Source organism: Cervus elaphus, chromosome 20 (genome assembly GCF_910594005.1).
Source record: "Cervus elaphus chromosome 20, mCerEla1.1, whole genome shotgun sequence".
NCBI lineage: Eukaryota > Metazoa > Chordata > Mammalia > Artiodactyla > Cervidae > Cervus > Cervus elaphus.
The window spans coordinates 39,491,908-39,507,932 of record NC_057834.1 but is presented as its reverse complement, the minus strand read 5'-3'; the positions used below and the strand labels follow the sequence as shown (position 1 = coordinate 39,507,932).

Below are 16,025 nucleotides of genomic sequence, written 5' to 3'. Positions count from 1 at the left end.
AAACTAAATTCATTAGCATCTGAAAACAGATGGCTAGAAGGACTTAGCGTATTGTTGCTAAAAGAAACGTTAAAAAAGATAATTTTCCTACTTGTTCCCCTAAATCCAGGCACAGGACCCGATAGATGTACTGATTCTGTTTTCTTTTAGCTGGCAGTCGGACTTGTGTTATTCTAATTTTCTCTGTCTTCTCCACGCTCAGCTCCAGAAAGAACCGTGAGGGCTCCAGGACCCACGGCTGAGGGCCCCCTTCAAATATCATCTCCTTTACAGAGTGCCATGTCACCAACGCCACTTCCACAGGGTTCAGAGCCTGACGACAGTTAAAGAAATTAATCCTTAACTGGTTAGAGAATTCAACAGTTTTCTAAAGTGAAAAACTGGTTATCATGTAAAAGACAGTAGACTTAATTCCCAAATTAGGAGACATGTGTGTCATGCCTCTTGTTTGGAATGGTTCTCAATCTCTGTTCTAATTTGGATCCCACCCATCATTCAACCAAATTCATGTGTCACCCTATCCATTAATTTGTCTAATGATTCCAGACCACAACTACTTCTGTATCCTCTAAGCTCTTATAGTAGTTATCACTACCATTCATCTGTATACTTATTTATTCTCTTATGCTATTTAAATGTGTCAAATCTTCATAAATATACATCTGATAATTCTTCTTAACTCTCTAGTTACATGAACTTCTTAAGAGAAGATTATCTTATACCCCAAGTTTTTAAAAGAATCTCTCTTCCTCAGTGGAATTTAGTATGATGTTGTATACATAAAAGGCATTTGAATAAACAACTGCGTAAACATTTTCTTTTTCTTTTTTCTCTTTTTAAAACTTGAAGTATAGTTGGCATATAACATTATACTTGTTTCAGGTGTGCAACATAATGATTTGATATTTGTATACACCGTAAAATAATCACAATGTCTAGGTACCATCTGTCATATTGTATAAGAATTTTATTTATTTATTGTTTTGGGCTGCAGTGTGCAGGCTTCTCATTGCAGTGGCTTCTCTTGCTGCGGAGCATGGGCTCTAGGTGCACAGGCTTCAGTAGTTGCAACACACAGGCTTAATTGCCTGGCAGCATATGGGATCTTCCCAGTCTAGGGATTGAACTCATGTTCCCTGCATTGGCAGGTGCATTCTCAACCCACTGGACCACCAGAGAAGTCCCTGTATAAGAATTTTAAGTGGATATTTTACTAAAGTATCAAAGAATTCCCACCATAAAAATCTGAATGTAATATATCTATACAGTTCATCTGTTTCTCAAAGAACTCTCACCTTCAGGTAGTCAAGACAGGTATTATTCACTCCAGTATACAGAGGAATTGTATTCTACTTATAGATGAGGAAACAGGTTTTAGGGGAATGGAGTATTCTCAAAGTGTAGGTTAGTTTTGTATGGCACACAGTGTCTGTAACACTGACTAAGTTGCAAAATGAAATATATAGTTGAAGCAATCATTTAAAAAATGTAAGCAAACCATGTTTTAGTACTTCTTCTCTGAACTAGTCAATCATATATATATGATTCATATATACTGATTATTCACATATTCATATATACTGAATACTGTTAACATTAAAATTCCTCTAATGGCAATATTCTCTTGAAAATATACACATAATTCAATTCAATAAGTATTCATTGGTGGCCTACTGGTGATAGAGTAATATCAACAGAAAGCCAAAATGAAGCCCTGCCTCACAGTGAAGCTAATAGTCTGGAAAAGACAGATCTGAAGTAGGTAAAGAGTATAATAAGTGTTACAAAAAGGCACAGAAGAGAGTGCCAAACAAACCTCAAATAGAAGAAATTAAACTAGTCAGAGGCTTCATGGAAAGTTTCCCTGAGAAAGCAAAACTGGAGTTATTCCTTGTTCCTAGATGTATATAGTCTAAAACTAATCAGATCAACTGAATTGGACTGATACCTAAGGACAAACTGAGAACTATATCATGTACTAAAACATAATATTGATAAAAGTAAAACATACATATATTTTTCAGCAGCTAAAAAAAAAGATATATGACCAAAGCACTAGGTAGAAATAGAAAATCATCTTACTTCTTTTAAGGAGAGTTTTCATTTAGGGGAGATCTGATTTGTGAGACATTCAGTAAATATAAAATTAGAGTAAGGATAATGATAAAACTAAGACAAAATCTTATGAAATGACAATGAGCTAGCTGCAGCTAAGCACTCTCACTTAATTAGGCAAGAAGGATAATTCAACCACTAAGAGGATGAATGAAATATGCTCAGACTGTATGTTTAATACAGACTGGGGAATTCCCTGGTGGTCCAGTGGTTAAGAATCTACCTGCCAGTGCAGAGGACACGGGTTCAATCCCTGGTCCGGGAAGATCCCACGTGCTATGGGGCAACTAAGGCCATGTGCCACAACTACTGAGCTCATGTGCAGCAACCACTGAATCCCGAGGGCCTAAAGCCTTTGCCCTACAACAAGAGAAGCCATACAATGAGAAGCCTGCATACCGCAACAAACAGTAGCCCTGAGAAAGCTTGCATGGAACAACAAAGACCCAGTACAGCCAAAAATAAATAAATAAATAGGCTGTACAATGTACAAAGAGGCCAACTCAAAAATGCAAATTTTAATGAATAAGTTACCTTTTTCAAATTAACAACTTATCTTGCTTCTTTCACCAAGGTTAACATTTCCTCTATGGATGCCTCCTCATTGCAAAAGGCATTGAGTCAGGTTTGTCAGTATGTATCAGCAAGAACTTATAGACATCAATTTTAGTCCCTGAAGGATTCAAATATGTAGAAAGAATGCCAGGCTCTATCTACTTTTATTTTGAACTGCCACCTGTCATAATCTCCCAATTTTAATGGCCAGTCTTTGTGGTCCAAAATAATGACTGTTGTGCTGAGAATTCATAAATATAAAGGGTAAAAAGATAATTGATTTCTCTCCCTGGTATGGAAGGCTTTCTTTCAGAGTTCTTCAAAAGAGAGTATACTAATCAGTTCTTCAGTTGCTAAGTCGTGTGTGACTCTTTGCGACTCCATGGACTGCAGTACACCTGGCTTCCCTGTTTTTCACCAGCTCCTGGAGCTTACTCAAACTCATGTCCATCGAGTCAGTGATGCCATTCAACCATCTAATCCTCTGTCGTCCCCTTCTCCTCCTGCCTTCAATCTTTCCCAGCATCAGGGTCTTTTCCAATGAGTCAGTTCTTCGCATCAGGTGGCCAAAGTATTGGAGTTTCAGCTTTAGCATCAGTCCTTTCATTGAATATTCAGGACTGATTTCCTTTAGGATTGACTGGTTTTATCTCCTTGCAACCCAAGGACTCTGAAGAGTTTTCTCCAACATCAAAGTTCAAAAAATAGAGTATACTAATATTCTATATCTTATGCAGGGTGGTGTTACAAAGATACATACATATGTGAAAATTCAAATAGTACCTTAAGATTACTGTACTTTACTATAATTTTTTTATACCTCAGTAAAAAAAGAGGAAAGGGGAATATCTAAAATTTGCTGATACAACTTTTAAATATTTCTGTGGCAGAAACATAAGAGCATAACCTTTGTGATACTGAAATTTGATGAGGGTGCTGTAGATCTAGAAGCAAGAGAGTGTTAAGTAAGGAAGAACACAATTATCACTGATCTTTAATAGAGATCACAGATAGCTAGGAAGTCCCCAAGTGAACAGAGTAGGGTCCATGAGAAGATATGCCAAGTCCTTAGAGTGAACTAGCTCACCTTTAGGGGTTCATAAGCAGCAAATGTGGCACTGCTATCCAAGTACTCTTCACAATCAGTCACACTAACAGTTACCAAAGTATGGCCAAGAGATTTGGCTGCTATCTGTGCACTAGAACAGTGTGTTGGTCCTGGTCTTTGAATACCTGCAAATCAAAAAATGACTTCAGTAGGGTAATAAGCAACCAATCTTCAAGGAAATCAGTCTATAGAAATATAAGAATTTTAATATATCAAAAAATTCTTAATCTCATACACTATTATACACCAATTATTTATATTAAGTTGATATATAAAAGTATGTTCTTTCTATTAACAGATATATATCATGTAAGACACAATTCTATGTAAGGTAAGGATACAAATATGAACAAGAATCCTGACCTCAACGCACATATAGTTTAAAAGGGGAGTGAACATTTAAATAAACTAAACTATTAGTAGAAAATGATAAGCATTACAAAATTTAGAAAACAGAATAATCATTTTTAGCTGGAAAGATCAAGGAAGGTTTATATATGTGCGTGCATGCTCAGTCTCTCTGTCATGTCTGACTCTCTGCAACCCCATGGCTTCTCTTTCCATAGGATTCTCCAGGCAAGAATACTGGAGTGGGTTGCTATTTCCTCCTCCAGGGGATCTTCCCAACCCAGGGACTGAACTCACGTCTCCTGTGTCTCCTGCATTGGCAGGTGGATTCTTTACCACTGAGCCACCTGGGAAGCCCCCTTAGATATGTAGAAGAGGGTATCTTAAGCTGACAAATAAATGAACAAAGATAGAAATATAAATGAGATACAAATGCGTATATGAAAGAAATAACATGGGAAATTTTAAGTATAGTTAGTTTAGCTAGAGCTTTATATGAGGCCAAAGCTTCATATAAAGTTCCAAATGAAGTTCCAAAAAGTAGGCTGGGTTATATTGTAGAGGGCCTTGAATACTAAACTAAAAGGATTTTGGCTGTTGTCCAGTGGCAATGAAAAGCTTCTCAAAATTTTTGAGCAGGAAAATTAATATTGAAATTGAGTTTCATGAAGATCTATCTTGTAGCCATGATTATCAAAGGCAAGAAGAATTAGAGGAGGAGATTGTTACAGTCTCAGTGAGAGATAATGAAGGCCTAAAAATGGGGAGCCTAAGAACTGAGGTGAGCTGAGAGATATTATACAGCATAATTAGCAAGGGTAAAAGAGAAGTCCAAGTTAATATCAACCTTATGGATGTATAGGGCTTCCCTTGTACCCTTGTAGCTCAGTCAGAAGAATCTGCCTGCAATGCAGGAGACCTAGCTTCGATTTCTGGGTCAAGAAGATCCCCTAGAGAAGGAAATGGCAACCTACTCCAGGATTCTTGCCTGGGGAATCCCATGGACAGAGGAGCCTGGCAGGCTACAGTCTGTGGGGTCGCAAGAGTCAGACACGATGTATTGTGAGAATTAAATGAGTTATATGTGAAAAGTATTCATAATAGAGCCTGGCAAATAGTAAATGCCAAATAAATGTTAGATGCTACTACTGTCATTATTACTGAAAAAACGATGGTGATCAGGATCAAGTATGAAGTTCCATAACAGTAAATGATACTGATCTTTATGAATAGCTTATTCATACTCTTTTCTTATTAAAAAGATATTTTCTTTTTTAGAATAAATTTAATATATATATATATATATATATTAAACGGCACTAAATTCCTCTTAGAAAGAGGTATAGTACATAATTAAAGAAAGAAAGAAGAAAAGAGCTTGAAGCTAGAAAGAGAAGGCCTTGATATGACTAAAAACTGATATTGTCTGGCCACAATGAACTCTGGACATTTTATTCTATTTCTGTGCCTTTGTTTCTAACATCACATTATAATACCTAAGGCAGTTGACAGAATAAATAAAAGTATTATAAAGAAAGGTAATATGTGAATTTAACTTTTAAATTTTTTGGCTGCACCTTGCGGTTTGTGGGATCTTAGTTCCCCAACCAGGGACTGAAACCAGGCCCTTGGCAGTGAAAGCCCAGAGTCCAAATCACTAGACCTCTATGGAATCCCCAATATGTTAATTTAGACTATAATTCATAGTTTCTGAATTGTTGATTGGTCCTTTAATTCAAAGACAAAGAAAGAAAAAAAAAAAAGCCTACTCTTAACCTTCTTTGAGAAGAGTAAAGACTCCTTGCTTATCCATGTTCAAATCCAAGGATAAATGAGAGCAGTCTGTGAATGTGATGGCCTCTTTGGTTTCCTTATTTACATGATACATTGCAATGGGGATTTCTATAATCTGGCCAATCTCTACATCAGCATGAAATGGTAACAGTTCCATCTTGTTCAGTCTCAGAACATGTATCTGAAGGGAAAAAAATTAATCTTTCAAGAAAGGTACATTAGGAAAATCTTAGACAAAAGCATTCCTTAAATATTTAAATATACATATATATAACATATATATACACATATGTTTTGCATATAAAAACAGAAACTATGTACCATTTATATGCATATATGGGTGTTTGTGTGTGTGTGTTAGGTGCTGAACCTGTCACTTACTTCATTCCTTAATCAATCAACTTCTCTAAGGATGTGATACCTCTCAGTGGGAGTCTGGTAAAATATGAACACTGAACAATTTTCTTGACTTTTGTAAACTAAGAATGGTCTTTTAAAGCGTTGTAAAATAAAAAGCAACAATGATGAGGGTGGGATGTTTCAAAAGAACAGCATGTATACTATCTATGGTGAAACAGATCACCAGCCCAGGTGGGATGCATGAGACAAGTGCTCGGGCCTGGTGCACTGGGAAGACCCAGAGGAGTCGGGTGAAGAGGGAGGTGGGAGGGGGGATCGGGATGGGGAATAAGTGTAAATCTATGGCTGATTCATATCAATGTATGACAAAACCCACTGAAATGTTGTGAAGTAATTAGCCTCCAACTAATAAAAAAATTAAAAAAAAAAAAAAAAAGCAACAATGACAAACAACTATGAGATAGAGACTGTATATGGCCTATAAATACTAACACATTGTTTATATAAAAAGTTTGCTGACCTCTGATATAGAACACTCTTTCTTGATATCTTAAAAAAATCTTTTTCTTTTTCTTTTTGCTATAGATTGAAGGTCTCCCTCCAAACTCATATGTAGAAATTCTAACCCCCAAAGTGATGGTATTAGGAGATGGGGCCTTTGGGAGGTGGTTAGGTCCTGAGAATGGAGATCCCACAAATGGAATTAATGCCCTTAAACAAGGAACCCCTGGGGCTCCCTAGTCCCTTCTGCCATATGTGGTTAAGGCAAAAAATATAGTCTTCTATGAAGCAGAATGCTTTTCCTCACCAGACACTGAATCTATTGGTGCCTTGATTCTGGACTTTCCAGCCTCTAAAACCATTGAAAAATCAATTTCTGTTGTTTACAAGCCACCCAACCTACAGTATTTTGTTATAGCAGCCTGAATGGACTTTTTAAAGGGGAGTGTATGAATGTGAGAGTTGGACTGTGAAGAAAGCTGAGCGCCGAAAAATTGATGCTTTTGAACTGTGGTGTTGGAGAAGACTCTTGAGAGTCCCTTGGACTGCAAGCAGATCCAACCAGTCCATCCTAAAGGAGATCAGTCCTGGGTGTTCACTGGACAGACTGGTGCTGAAGCTGAAACTCCAATCCTTTGGCCACCTCATGCGAAGAGTTGACTCATTGGAAAAGACCCCGATGCTGGGAGAGATTGGGGGCAGGAGGAGAAGGGGACGACAGAGGATGAGATGGCTGGATGGCATCACTGACTCGATGGACATGAGTTTGGATAAACTCCGGGAGTTGGTGATGGACTGGGAGGCCTGACGTGCTGTGATTCATGGGGTTGCAAAGAGTTGGACACGACTGAGCGACTGAACTGACTGACTGACTAAACATTTAAATAAATTAAACTATTAGTAGAAAATGATAAGCATTACAAGAGTTTAGAAAACAGAATAATTTTGTTTTCTAAAATTATATTTAGAAATAAATATTTCTAAAATATTTCTGTTTTCTCTTCTGAAAAAGAATAGTCTTTTTCTGGTCACTGTTTATATGTGCCTTTAGTTGCAGCATGTGGAATCCTTAGTTGCAGCGTAAAGCATCTAGTTCCCTGAACAGGGATAGAACCCGGGCCCCTTGCTTTGAGAGTGTGGAATCTTGGCCACTGAACCACCAGGGAAGTCTCTGGCTTCCCACTGTTGACAGCAGAAGTCAGCAATGCTCTCTAAAGGGCCGGAGAGCAAATATTTTTGGCTTTGGGGATCAGACAGTCTTGTAAACTACTCAAATCTGTACTTGTTGCCTGAAAATGGCTACAGAGAATACATAAATGAATGACTGTGTTCTGATAAAACTTTATTTACTAGAAAGGCAGCAAGTTGAGTCTGACCCTTAGGCCTTAGGTTGGCTCCATCATTCAAAGTCTTATTCAAGTTCCCAGCTCTTCATGATAGCCTCGACTAGTCATATCCACCAGGATTTTCTTTTATTAACTAATAGTACTTTTCCTCTATAATTCAAGTAGCTTTAAATCATATACTGCTTTCAGTCAGTTCAGTTCAGTTCAGTTCAGTTGCTCAGTCGTGTCCAACTCTTTGCGACCCCATGAATCACAGCACGCCAGACCTCCCTGTCCATCACCAACTCCCGGAGTTTACTCAAACTCATGCCCATCGAGTCAGTGATGCCATCCAGCCATCTCATCCTCTGTCGTGCCCTTCTCCTCCTGCCCCCAATCTCTCCCAGCATCAGAGTCTTTTCCAATGAGTTAACTCTTCGCATGAGGTGGCCAAAGGATTGGAGTTTCAGCTTCAGCATCAGTCTGTCCAGTGAACACCCAGGACTGATCTCCTTTAGGATGGACTGGTTGGATCTCCTTGCAGTCCAAGGGACTCTCAAGAGTCTTCTCCAACACCACAGTTCAAAAGCATCAATTCTTCGGTGCTCAGCTTTCTTCACAGTCCAACTCTCACATCCATACATGACCACTGGGAAAACCATAGCCTTGACCAGACGGACCTTTGTTGGCAAAGTAATGTCTCTGCTTTTTAATATGCTATCTAGGTTGGTTATAACTTTCCTTCCAAAGAGTAAGTATCTTTTAATTTCATGGCTGCAGTCACCATCTGCAGTCATTTTGGAGCCCCAAAAAATAAAGTCTGACTCTGTTTCCACTGTCTCCCCATCTATTTCCCATGAGGTGATAGGACCAGATGCCATGATCTTAGTTTTCTGAATGTTGAGCTTTAAGCCAACTTTTTCACTCTCCTCTTTCACTTTCATCAAGAGACTTTTTAGTTCCTCTTCACTCTCTGCCACTTCCTAAAAATGTTATTTAACTTTTCACATTAAAATATCTTCCTAGCTAGACTTCAGATTCTTTAAAGTAGGGATGACATGTTATTTCTTTGAATGTCCCATGATACCTAATATGGTGTTAAGTACCTCCTTAGTATTCAATAAATATTCACTGAATGATAACACACATGCTAAGTAGTCCTGCAGGGAAAGACAACATAAATTAACGTTTATTAAAAGTGGGAGAAGATAGAAAATGGTTATATAACATAGTAAAAAGTAGTTCAATCTTATAGAAACAAGATAGACAACAAAAAAATGAGACTAGAAATTAAGTGTCTATAAAGTTCACATACATGATAAATACATGATAATAATAACAAAACAGATAACATTAAGTAGTGAATATATTCCCAGCATAGGTGTAAACACCATCTCATTTAATTCTGACACTAACCCTTTGAGGCAGATCCTATAATTATCCCCATTTTAAAGATGAATTAACAAATGCAGACATTAAATAATTGGTTATTAAGTAAAGCAGGACTCAACCCAGGTCCAGGAATATTTAAGAAATATGTATAAGACTGAATTTGAGCATTATTTTATTTATTTATTTTTGTCTGCACCATAGCGGCATGCAAGATCTTAGTTCCTCAACCAGAGATCAAACCTGTGTTGCCTGCAGTGGGAGTGCAAAGTCTTAACCAGTGGACAACCAAGGAAATTCTGAGGATCATTTTAAAATAATCAACGTGAGAATAGCACTGAAACAAGTACACTATCAAAGATGAAACAGATCACCAGCCCAGGTTGGATGCATGAGACAAGTGCTCAGGGCTGGTGCACTGGGAAGACCCAGAGGGATGGGATGGAGAGGGAGGTGGGAGGGGGGGAATTGGGATGGGGAACACATGTAAATCCATGGCTGATTCATGTCAATGTATGGCAAAAACCACTACAATATTGTAAAGTAATTAGCCTCCAACTAATAAAAATAAATGGGAAAAAAATAAAATAATCAGCATGAAAAAGAAAAAAATTTTAACGTGTTACTATAATTAAATTTAGACAACAATGTTTCAGAGGAGATATGAAGACGGTTTGGAGAGTTGCTTACCTTGATTTCCCCATACCGAAAGGGATTCTGTACGTCTCGGGCCGAAACAGTGCTGTTTCCCCTCACCCGCCCCGCTGTCACCACTCCTTTAGTGGTCACCATGGCCACTGTTTCATTAGAAGAGGTCCAGGTAAAGTTGCCACTGCCACCCTCTACCTATGAAAAAATACAACCTCATATTTAATTAGCATAAGGGGAAAAATGGAATTTAAGTGAAGATGTACAATCTGGTGAAATAAAGTTTAGGAAATAAGAAAACTACACAATAATTTATTTCTGGAACATTAAGAAAACTGTGATGCCATACGAAAGTAGCTAAATGGGAGAGGGAAACACCAGAGATTATGTGGGCAACGGAAATACTAAAGGGAGATTATGTAATGGCAGTATCACAAAATGTAAAAAAGAAAGAGCACAAGAGAGCTTGACAAAACTATAAAACTCGCAAGGAAAGGATATATGGAAGAGAGAAAGTACACCATGTCTTGTTAGGATTCAACTATTCAAGAGTATTCATGATTTGGCAAAACCACAATGAGGTACCATTACACGCCGGTCAGGATGGCTGCTATCCAAAAGTCTACAAGCAATAAATGCTGGAGAGGGTGTGGAGAAAAGGGAACCCTCTTACACTGTTGGTGGGAATGCAAACTAGTACAGCCGCTATGGAAAACAGTGTGGAGATTCCTTAAAAAACTGGAAATAGAACTGCCATATGACCCAGCAATCCCACTTCTGGGCATACACACTGAGGAAACCAGATCTGAAAGAGACACGTGCACCCCAATGTTCATCACAGCACTGTTTATAATAGCCAGGACATGGAAGCAACCTAGATGCCCATCAGCAGATGAATGGATAAGGAAGCTGTGGTACATATACACCATGGAATATTACTCAGCCGTCAAAAAGAATTCATTTGAATCAGTCCTAATGAGATGGATGAAACTGGAGCCCATCACACAGAGTGAAGTAAGCCAGAAAGATAAAGAACATTACAGCATACTAACACATATATATGGAATTTAGAAAGATGGTAACAATAACCCTATATGCAAAACAGAAAAAGAGACACAGAAATACAGAACAGACTTTTGAACTCTGTGGGAGAAGGTGAGGGTGGGATGTTTCAAAAGAACAGCATGTATACTATCTATGGTGAAACAGATCACCAGCCCAGGTGGGATGCATGAGACAAGTGCCCGGGCCTGGTGCACTGGGAAGACCCAGAGGAATCGGGTGGAGAGGGAGGTGGGAGGGGGGATCGGGATGGGGAATACGTGTAAATCTATGGCTGATTCATATCAATGTATGACAAAACCCACTGAAATGTTGTGAAGTAATTAGCCTCCAACTAATAAAAAAATTAAAAAAAAAAAAAGAGTATTCATGATTTGGTTGTCACCCAAAACTGAGTTATACACTAGGATTAGGTGGAAGTAAAACTTAACATTAACTAAATTTCAATTAATTAAGCTATCAGAGAAACTGACTTATTTGTGAATTCTCATTCTAGTATATCATACCTGCACTTTATAACGATACAACATTCCCATGGGATGATGAGGAAATGCCAGAAAGTTAGGTGTAAGCTTGATAGGAAAATAAATCTTCACTTCTTGCTGATGTTTAATTGGAAATTTTATAGGCTGAACATTTTTATTCTATAAGAACAGAAAAAAAGGAGCAAACCAAGATTTTATAAGGACTGTTATTATGGTCCACATTCACATCTAAAGCATCAGCAAAGTGGTATGTTAATAGACTACTCAACCAATTTCTATCAATAAAAGAAATAAATGTTCTTGTTCACTAGAGAAGCACAGCTACTACAGTTCAATAATAATGAAAGAGATTTTGATAGACCTAAAATAAGTATTACAGTCATGGAAAGTAGTTAAAATTTCTTGAAAGAAGAGTTATATTAACATAGAAAGGGAAGTCATAGCTTCAAAGATCCTTGGCCACTCATCATTTAAATATATAAATTGTAAAGGCAAATGAAAATTATAAGCTATTCAAAAGAAAATAAAGAGAACAGTCATACATGCCGAGGTAAGACATTCCCTCCGGCTTAAAAACAAGAGCAGGGTTTGGGGGGTATTCATACAGGTAAAATAGAGTCCTCACACTCAACTACGCTGGCATTTTTCTCCTTAAAGGCAAATTATTTTTCAAAGAGGCTCTGAAGTATTTATAAACTATATCACATTTTCAGTAATGGTTCTCATTTTCTTTCTTTCTTAATTTTAATTAATTATTTATTTTTGGCTGCACTGGGTCTTCGTTGCTGCATGTGGGCTTTCTCTATTTGGGGTGAGAGGGGCTACTATCTGGTTGTGGTACATGGGCTTCTTACTGTTATGGCTTTTCTTGTTGTGGAGCACAGGCTCTAGGTACAAGCTTCAGTAATTTCAGCACAGGGGCCCAGCAGTCGCCGTATGTCAGCTCAAGAGCATAGGTTAAATAGTTGTGGCACACAGGCTTAGCTGGCCCATGGCACGTGGGATCTTCCAAGACCAGGGATCAAACCCTAGACCCCTCCATTTGCAGACAGATTCTTAACCACTGGACCACCAGGGAACCCCAATGGCTCTGATTTTCTTTTCATTTCCTTAAGGTGTCTAGCTCGATCATAAACTGAAAATAAGTCTTTCCACTTAAAAGAGCATCATTGCATTTTAGCCTACTGACACTGATTTTGGACTTTTACCTTCACAAGTGTAAGATAATTATTTAATAATAATAATAATAATAGTTTAATAATAAATTGTGTTGTCTTGACCTGAAAAGAGAAAGATTGAGAATATCATTCTGACAGTATTTAGGTGATCACTGAGGGAAACAAGAAGTTTTCAGGAGTAGGAAGCATATGCTAGGTCTGGTTAGAACTCTAATTCAAGAATAAGGTAATGTTAGTACAAAAAGGGTTGGTCCAAGGAAGACATTTTATAACATATAGGAAAAAGAACATAGTATTTAAAAAGGCACTATGCCCTTTTAAGAGTGACATGCTTTTCAAAAATACTGATTGCAGCAAATAGAAGTTTTCAACAGTGTCTGCTTTGGCACATAAGAAAATACAGATAGGAAATAAGAGATAAAAGCAGAGATAAGACAATAAACTGGGATAAAGAGGGACACAGCTAATACAGGGTGAAATTCAAAGTGAGCTAGACAAAATAAGAAAAAAGGTAATAAAATTTTTAAGTGTCATAGAATTTTTAAAAATATTTGGTGGCATCATGTCTTAGTTGTGCATGCAGGATTTCGTTGCGTCACGCAGCATGCTCTGTTGTGGTGTGCAGGCTCAGTAGTAGCAAGCGGTGTGTGGGCTCAGTTGCCCTGGGGCATATATGATCTTAATTCTCTGATCAGGGATTGAACTTGTGGCCCCTACACTGCAAGTCAAATTCTTAACCACTGGACCACCAGGGAAGTCCCTTGTCTGACCATTTTGTCTGACACAGACAGCACTGGGTTGGCATTAGCAGGGACACAGTTTAGGAATAACATCCAGGAAATCCTTCCCTTGATTTCCCAACATACAGGTTGTGGCACCAAATATGATCTCAGGTGGCCTTGGTCTGCAGCGGCTTGAAGCAAGGCTCTGTACCTGGGAGACTGAGGTAAGGTCTCAGTGGTGAGAGCATCATAGGCTAACCACTAGACCGGTGTCAGTGACAAGGCCCTGACACTTTGGCTTTGCAGAAAAGAATTCCTGCAAAGATGGAAAGTAGTGAAATAAGACAAGTAAAGAGTTTACCAGGAGGAAAAAGAGTACAGTATGTGTGGATAGGGGGATCGGCCTACAGTGCAGGAGACACTGATTTGATCTTGGGTTGGGAAGATCCCCTGGAAGAGGGCACGACAACCCACTCCAGTATTCTTGCCTGGAGAATCCAATGGTCAGAGGAGCCTGGTGGGCTATGGGCCATAGGGTCACAAAGAGTCAGACATGACTGAAGCAGCTTAGCACACAAGCATTGGAATACATTCTTAAATAAATGTGGTTATGTTATACATCATTTTAACATGCATTTCTTGCTTTATTTTTTTTGCTAATGACTTATTACTTGCTGTTTATTTTATATTTATTTTAGACCACAGAAATGATGTTCGCAAACTCAAGCAAGTTTTTTATTCCCATTCAAAATGGGTCACAGCAGCAGAGACAACTTGCAATATCAACAACACATCTGGCCCAGGAACTGCTAACAAATGTATGGTACAGTGGTGTTTCAAGGAGTTTTGCAAAGGAGATGAGAGCCTTGAATATGAGAAGCATAGTGGCTAGCCATCTGAAGTTGACAACAACAAATTGAGAGTCATCATTGAGGCTGATCCTCTTACAACTACAGAAGTTGCCCAAGAACTCAACGTTGACTATTCTATGATCATTCTGCATTTGAAGCAAATTGGGAAGGTAAAAAATTTCGATAAGTGGGTGCCTCATGAGCTGACCAAAAATAAAAAAAATCGTTGTTCTGAAGTGTTGTCTTCTTTTTCTTTTTGCAGTTAAATTTATTTGTATTTAAATAAATGTATTTATTTATTTTTAATTATAGGGTAATTGCTCTATAATATTCTGTTGGTTTCTGCCACATATCAACATGAATCAGCCATAGGTATACCTATGTCTCCTTCCTCTTGAACCTCCCTCCCCACCCCACTCCTCTAGGTTGTTACAGAGTCCCGGTTTGAGTTCCCTGAGTCACACAGCAAATTCCCCGTGGCTATCTATTTTACATTCGTCTTCTCTTGTTCTACACAACAACAATGAACCATTTCTTGATCAGATTGTGACGTGTGATGAAAAGTGGATTTTATAAAACTGGTAAAGACCAGCTCAGTGGTTGAACTGAGAAGAAGCTCCAAAGCCAAACTTGCACCAAAAAAGGTCATGGTCATTGTTTGGTGGTCTGCTGCCCATCTGATCCACTACAGCCTTCTGAATCCCAGCAAAACCATTACATCTGAGAAGTATGCTCAGCTGATTGATGAGATGCACCAAAAATTGCAATGCCTGCAGCCGACATTGGTCAACGGAATGAGTCCAATACTTCTCCATTAACAACCCCTGACTGCATGTCACACGACCAACGCTTCAAAAGTCAAATGAACTGGACTACAAAGTTTTGCCTTATCCACCATATTCACCAGACTCTCACCAACTGACTAGTACTTCTTCAAGCATTTCGACAACATTTTTTTTTTATTGGCACAGTAATATAATTATAGAATGGATTAAGCACAACAAACTTAGAACTTTATCAGGCAACATTTATGTACTAAAAGGAATGATACACCAAATTTCCATGAAAGAAGCAGGTAATGACTGTCATTACTAATTGGAAGAATTACTTTACTAAGTGAAATAATTAACCATATTTCAAACCATATTTTTGCTTTTAATTAGGTGCTTTAAAATTACATGTGAACACTAAAAATTAAAAAATACTGCCAAAACTATGTAAAACTATTATATATGTTGATCCTTTATTATGATTTACTGTTATTGACAGTTTAAGTTCAGTTATTTAAAAAATATTCAAATGAAATGTTCCTTATTTGTGAGGAACTGGCTAGAAGAATATAATTTAGCTCCCTAATTCCTCTTTTGTTGAACCTGCCTGGCATAACCCTAGTCCTGATACAGTCTTGTTTTCTGTCTATGCCTGCTGCTGCTGCTGCTAAGTCGCTTTAGCCGTGTCCGACTCTGTGCGACCCCACGGACTGCAGCCTACCAGGCTCCTCTGTCCATGGGATTTTCCAGGCAAGAGTACTGGAGTGGGGTGCCATTGCCTTCTCCTGACAACTTTTTTTTAAATTAATTAGTT

At 38.2% G+C, this 16,025-nt stretch overlaps 1 protein-coding gene across 1 annotated transcript in view; it reads right to left on the bottom strand.

Moving 5' to 3' along the window:
* The window catches only part of NUP210L (nucleoporin 210 like), a 98,270-nt gene that overhangs the window by 42,861 nt on the left and 39,384 nt on the right, over positions 1-16,025 (bottom strand). The window contains exons 11-15 of the mRNA XM_043875638.1: positions 11,712-11,849; positions 10,186-10,341; positions 5,903-6,101; positions 3,758-3,903; positions 92-313 (exon numbers count right to left, since the gene is read on the bottom strand). Of these exons, the coding sequence (XP_043731573.1) occupies positions 92-313; positions 3,758-3,903; positions 5,903-6,101; positions 10,186-10,341; positions 11,712-11,849 (861 nt within the window). The remainder of the gene's footprint in view (positions 1-91; positions 314-3,757; positions 3,904-5,902; positions 6,102-10,185; positions 10,342-11,711; positions 11,850-16,025) is intronic.